At 37.6% G+C, this 6,809-nt stretch overlaps 1 protein-coding gene across 1 annotated transcript; it reads left to right on the top strand.

Annotated features, from left to right (window-relative positions):
* The first annotated feature begins 469 nt into the window (after positions 1-469).
* Positions 470-5,114, top strand: LOC111373206 (CRM-domain containing factor CFM3A, chloroplastic/mitochondrial-like). The gene is made up of 8 exons (XM_022995710.1): positions 470-1,004; positions 1,121-1,251; positions 3,006-3,356; positions 3,472-3,628; positions 3,703-3,995; positions 4,092-4,151; positions 4,242-4,331; positions 4,521-5,114. Exons 1-8 carry the CDS (start codon positions 485-487, stop codon positions 4,668-4,670), a joined length of 1,752 nt encoding a protein of 583 aa, XP_022851478.1. The 5' UTR covers positions 470-484; the 3' UTR covers positions 4,671-5,114.
* The last annotated feature ends 1,695 nt before the right edge of the window (positions 5,115-6,809 follow it).

Here is a 6,809-nt window from a genome sequence, read left to right as displayed (position 1 = left end):
ACTGTTGGAATGCTTGATTTTGGTTAATATAAAGTAGAAGCTTCAAGCCTTTCAGTAAAATGTGGTAGTGGTTGAATGGAAGTGCTTTTGCACAAACTTGTTAGAAATTTTGTAGTTCTATCATTTATTCATGTAGAAGTTCCTCTGCTCTATCTGGTTTATAGTCTATCATGGCTAGAGATGGTAGGTCATCATTGTAGTGATATTTACTTGGTGCTGTTGTGCCCTTAGTTCTGTAAAGTCTTTTCAATTCAGTATTGAAGAGAAAAAAAGGAATTATTCTTGTAACGTAACATCATTCATGCTTTATTTGCTAATCCTGATTTGAATTACTTTAAGCATCCGATTTGTACAAGTATTCACCGAGTAAGGTAGCTGTTACTTGAGAGGACCTTTTAGAACCCATAGCATCAATAAGTAGAACTGGTCCATTTATCTTAAGAAGAGTAGTTTATGCCTCTATCTAAAGAAATAATCCTTCTTAATGCTGTTGTTGATGCTAATTTCGATTGTTCAGAGAAAAACTGGTGGGTTGGTTATCTGGAGATCTGGCACTTCTGTTTCTCTTTACAGAGGTGTAACTTATGAAGACACTTCGGAAAAATTGAAGAAAAGGACGTTCAACAAAATTGAAATTTCTCGTAAGTCCTCTTCAACTGCTTCTGACGAGGCTGGTCCTTCCGGACATGGTCCTTCAAGTGATGTGGATGCACCTCAAGCAGAGACTATATGCACGGGCTCAGAGAGTAAAAACAGTGAAACACTGATGGAAGTGAAATATGAAGATGAAGTAGAGAAACTATTAGATGGACTTGGCCCAAGGTACACAGATTGGCCCGGAGATGGTCCACTTCCTGTAGATGCAGATTTACTCCCAGGAGTCATCCCTGGTTATCAGCCTCCCTTCAGATTACTTCCTTATGGTGTGAGATCAACCCTTGGAACAAAGGAGGCGACCTCTTTACGGAGACTTGCTAGAATTTTGCCACCACATTTTGCACTAGGTATGCATTTCTTGTACATATGTCATTTGATTAGAAATGATAGCTATTGGCATAAGATTTAGCTTGTTGTCGATAACGAGAAATATTGATATTATATTGATGATTGACATCTCCAGGAAGAAGCAGGCAGCACCAAGGATTAGCTGCAGCCATGATAAAGCTATGGGAGAAAAGTAAAATTGCCAAAATTGCTCTAAAACGTGGGGTTCAGCTAACTACGAGTGAAAGAATGGCTGAAGATATCAAGGTAACGCAAGATGCTCAAGTTAGTGTAGGCCTCTTAATATTTATCATATTTTGATATTTAAAGGCCTATTGTCAATTTGTGTGTTTCATATTTCTCAGCGAGTCACTGCACTTCTCTTCCTAACTAGTGGAGAGGACCTTTCATGTCATGAGGAAACATATGTTGAACTGTCCCATCTAAAAGCATAAGTTGTTAAAGAGGGAACAAATATAATTTTATAGATTCTGTCTTAAACATGTCCCTTCTTGTGCATACCAAATTCATTTTTCCATTGAAAGTCTAACATGTGCACAATTTTCACAAGTAGGGGGCAACGGGACTTGATCCTGTTACCTTTGCTTGCCCCAACCCCATTTAAAAGCTTATATGCAGGCACTGAGGGGAATTGATTGACACGCACAATTTTCATTAATGGATAGCTCGGTACTTATCCTAAGACCTTTGCACGTCTTGATACTATGTTGAGCTCTATCATCTAAAAGTTAAATCTACCAAAGAGAAGGCATATTTATTTTTACCAAATCTTGTCTAAAACAATATGCAACTGAAATTGAGATTGATTGTTCTCAAGGATGCATCTAATTATGTTACAATAGGTATATTTCACTTGACACTTTATTCGAATAAGAAGTTAAACCGTGTTTCTCTCATTTACAAGTGCATTTATTTATAGCTGAGTTTAAATGGTACTGAAATTTTTCTGTCAAACTTTGGTCCTGGGAGTTCCTTTTCTGTGGATAACAATTTTTTGGCAAATGAGGAGAAAATGGCATTTTTACATTATATCCTCATTTTGAATGATCAATTTGTTTATTGGGTGCGAGTTAAAGTAAGTTTACTCTAGTTTCATCTGGGGAGGTTGATGATCAATTTCATATAAAGAAGAAAAAAAGAAGAATTAACAAGAAAGAGGTCGATTATTGTAAACACAATTTTATGTGTGTGATTGATGATACTTGTGCTTTGAGTAAACTTTATTTTTCCTCAATATCAGAAGTTGTTATATTTAATACCTTTCTTCCTATATCAATTATCAAAAAAATCTGATCATTTCTATGGAGAGCTATCTCAGGTCATTGTGCCATCTTGATCATTTGGATTGTAAATAATGTCATTTTGTGAGTGCTTGAAAAATTTAATTCTTCGATCCATTGTCAATTTACTTTCAAAAAGTAGTTGCTTGAGAACTTTTTAAGTGTGGATGGCACAATTGTTTGGATACTTCTTGAAGAAATGGAGTTAAAAAGTTTTTAAAAGAGTAGTCTCTGGGGAAGAGAAGTGTTTATTGATCTGGGATAGGTCTAAAATGAAGGGAAGATAAAAATATAAAACTAAAAGAATGAAAGAAGAAGATATAGTTATGTTACTTCTCTCTGTGTCTACCTCTTTCTTTTGTTTATTCTTTTCGTCATAAATTGCTTATCCATCAAACCAATCAGATATCTAAATCCCACACAGAAGATATAGTTATGTTCCTCTCTGTGTCTACCTCTTCCTTTGTTTATTCTTCTTGTCATAATTTGCTTATCCATAAAATCAATCACATATTTAAGCCCCACACACTAAATTTTCCTTCAGTTTATGGTAGAACAACCATTTACTTTATCATGCTAAAAGTTACCTGGAGGACTCCGGCCCAAAATGAAAAATGAGACCTGCTTGAAGGGACTTTATTCTTATGGGCAGTAAAGGAGCCTCTAATTGATCCATTGGTTAATTCAGTCTTAGGCAATACATGGTTGTACTTCATGCAGAGATTGACTGGCGGTATGCTGCTCTCTAGAAACAAGGACTTTTTGGTGTACTACAGAGGGAAGGACTTTTTGTCGCCAGAAGTTGCTGAAGTGTTGTTGGAAAAGGAGAGATTGGCAAAGGCCTTGCAAGATGAAGAAGAACAAGCACGTTTGAGAGCATCAACCTTTGTCATACCCAGTGTGGAAGATACCGATAAATTTGGAGTTGCGGGTACTCTCAAAGAAACTTTAGATTCAGATGCTAGATGGGGGAAACGGCTGGATGATGAGGAAAAGGAGAAGATGATGAGAGAAGCCGAAGTGTTAAGGCATGCCGAGCTCGTCAGAAAGCTTGAGAAGAAGCTTGCTTTTGTACGTTTCGTCCATTAAATTCTCTTTTGGTTTACTTAGTTTTGTTTATTTGTAAGTGCTTTTCATTTCCTGTATTTGTCTCCCTAAAATATTGACTAGAAATTCATGTAACAAGGCTGAGAGAAAGCTAATGAAAGCAGAACGAGCATTGTCAAAGGTAGAGGAATTTTTAAATCCAGCTGACCATCCAGCAGACCCAGAAAGCATTACCGATGAGGAAAGGTTCATGTTTCGGAAGCTTGGTTTAAGAATGAAAGCCTTTTTACTTCTCGGTACAATAATTCTACTTCCTTATTTTTATTTTTTTCCCAATAAACGTTGTTTTTACTTATACAGCCTTTTTCAGGTAGGCGTGGAGTTTTTGGTGGTACAGTGGAGAACATGCACTTACACTGGAAGTACCGAGAATTGATCAAAATCATTGTCAAGGCTAAAAACTTTGATGAGGTTAAAAATATTGCACTCTCTCTTGAAGCCGAGAGTGGCGGTGTGTTGATTTCAGTAGACAAAGTATCCAAGGGTTATGCCATAATTGTTTTCCGGGGTCGGGATTATAAAAGGCCTTCTTCTCTAAGGCCAAAGAATCTTTTAACGAAGCGGAAGGCATTGGCACGTTCAATTGAACTTCAAAGACGTCAGGTACGCCAAATAGATTTGGATTGCTCGTCTTTTCAACTAAATCATATAAAATCATTCAATTGCTTCTGATTCATACTGCATTATTGGATTTTACAGGCTCTCATGAACCATATTTCAACCATGCAAACAAGAGTGAACCAGCTAATTTCTGAAATTGTATGTCTTATATTTTCTATTACGTAATTCTTTCCTGCCTTTTGTTTTCCCCGTAAGTATGTTACAGATGAATATTTTTCACTACTGTAGGAACAAATGGCGGCTGTGAAAGACCGGGGTGATGATGAACTGTATAATAAACTAGATTCTTCTTACCTTACTGAAGACGAGGATAGCGAGGTTTGTAGTAAACGATTCCGTTTTCATTTGAGAAGATAGCAAATAATTTTTCTTGAACTTATTGGCAAAGTAATATTAGCTTTTGCTGAAGTGAATAATGCAATTTGGAGCTGTATTTTCTGCTCAACATTCCGGCGTATGTTTTTTTTTTTCCTATTCTTTTACACGCTTCTTAATTTATTTTATTAGGTGGACGAAGAGGATGCTTACCTTGAGACGTACGACAGCAGGGATGAGGGGGTCGATGAACATGATATTTCAGTTCATAGTCTTCAGTCGGAAACAAATTTTCCATATGGTTTCAAAGATGAATCAGAAACAGAACTTCGAGAGGTATAAGGACACGATTGCACCATCATCGCTGGGGAAGATTTAGAACGATAGAGGATTCTACCGAGCAAGCAGGAGCTGGAGTTACGTTGAAGTCACACAAATGAACTTGATTATTTTGGATTCAATCTGGTTCGATATTTTGCCCACGTGCTTGTTTGACAGGGATGATTGGATAGCACTACATTTTCAAGGAGCTAAAGTCTTGTTCCTTATATATTGTTGAGCATTTTTAGTGCTATTGCTGAATAGTCATGATGCGCATTTAAACATGGAAGCATTGGGTTGCATGCAATTCTTAAACTGATAGCAGTAGAGAGGGAAGATAAAAGTTTACTCATCAATAAAACTAGATTCGGTATGCCAGATTGAACATGACCTTGTAACATTTGCTGCTGAATTCTTCCTGTCGTTACCAAATATATAATTCACAATATGTCGTTTCAAAGAATACATGAGCTCCACTTCGGTTTGGTGATATAATGTCAGATGGAACGCCTTTAAACTGATTTGCAATCGTCTATATCAAGAAAATTACAAAGGCTAATTGGTCGGAACTCTGTGATACTTCTCGGGAATTAGTACACATAAGAGGAGTTCATGCTTAACGACTGCTGGCCATTTAACACACTAACAAATATCTGTCACTTCAGCCCCTGCCGCTTACCATTTGTGCTGATAAAAAGATGGCATGATAACCATCCAGACCGGAAGCCTTGAATGAATCCATTTCGAACTTCATCAACTGAAAATGGTTCTGCTAAATGGTGGAATTCTTCCGATGTAATTCTCATATTTCCCTTAGTGCGGTTCCGATTTGTTCCTTAGACAGTAGAAGAATCAGTAAAATGGGTTGTCAAAATGTCTGCGAAACTCCAGAAGTACCACAACCATCCACAAGTCCCATTATCTCATTCTTAGCCCTGCGACCTTAGCTCGATGATGGAAAAAGGTGGTGTAGCGGTCACCTATAAGTATGGCCTGTTGAGCCCAATATATCTCCATTTTCAGAAAAGATTATGTAGCTAACGTTCCAACTGTTGTACCCGCTGCAAATTAGGCCCACTACTTTCACTTTCAAGAATCTGATTCATCTCAATCCGGACCCGACTGATCTGATGTGTGAGGCTGCCACCTAAAGGTTATTCTGCATACTCAAATGACTTCTGCGTTCAAATGACGATGCTGTCCAATATTTGGAATAGGCGTTTAGTCTTGTGCTTCAATCGCTAAGTTCGATGATATGGAAAATGATGCATGTACAGGGGCGTGTTTCACATGCCCCTGCCAGGTGAGAAAGAGTTGGGGGCAGGCCCCACAATTCTTTTTTTTTTTTTTTTTTTTTTTTTTTTTTGTTTTTGTTTGAGGAAAGCCATTATTACAAGCCCCTAAACGTCCAGGGGCTTGTCACCCAAGAATCTCCCTTTTTTCATTTTAATGTGTGGGGCCCAACCCCAAACAGCCAGGGGCCTGTGAGGCCCCTTTGAACCGAGCTCGAGTACATGGAGGTCGGTTATTGATGATACAGGGTACCATCTAGGCCATGTTTGGGATAATGCATTTTTCCCACCTCGGGCTGGAAGATGGGAGGACAAGCCACTGTAAACCATTAATGTCTTAAGTTGAATTTGCCCTCTCTTGCTGACTGCATAATATAAAGTCCCTAGTGTTTGTGAATGAAATTGTGTCAACATAGTATTCCCACCATAGTTGAACCTCTTGTACAGAGATATCTAAAATGAAATGCAGAAAACCTTGTGCAAGTTATGCCTCCACAAAGGAAGATCTTTGGTGCGTATTTAGAACCTCGACTTCCCACGTCATTTAGAGTTTAAAATTGTTCCAAAATACACGCCCCATATAAACATACATATAAACTGAAAAAATATAAGAAAATGCAATTGAAAACATTTAACTCTTTCCAAATAAAAATAAGCAATTGATAAAACATTCAAACTAACAGTAGTTTAAAGATTCATGTCAAACAAAAAATGAAAGCTGATGGAAAACAAACTAATTAAGCACAAGAGTAAGAAGGAAAAAACATAACATAGGTGATCCTGGCGAACAAAACCTCTCTTATATTTCTGAATTGATTGTAGATTTCTCACTTGAGAGGAATGAACCTTGAGGAGTGGGTGGCACCAA

This window comes from Olea europaea, unplaced genomic scaffold (assembly GCF_002742605.1).
Source record: "Olea europaea var. sylvestris unplaced genomic scaffold, O_europaea_v1 scaffold1084, whole genome shotgun sequence".
In the NCBI taxonomy this organism is placed as follows: Eukaryota; Viridiplantae; Streptophyta; class Magnoliopsida; order Lamiales; family Oleaceae; genus Olea; species Olea europaea.
This window is presented reverse-complemented; position numbering and strand designations above follow the sequence as displayed.

Bases quoted from the DNA above. Each gene is read 5' to 3' on its own strand.
- LOC111373206 (XM_022995710.1), top strand. From the start codon at position 485: ATGCTGTTGTTGATGCTAATTTCGATTGTTCAGAGAAAAACTGGTGGG. The intron at 1,005-1,120 runs GTATGCATTTCT...TGACATCTCCAG, and splicing joins GCCACCACATTTTGCACTAG to GAAGAAGCAGGCAGCACCAA. The intron at 3,629-3,702 runs GTACAATAATTC...AGCCTTTTTCAG, and splicing joins GAAAGCCTTTTTACTTCTCG to GTAGGCGTGGAGTTTTTGGT.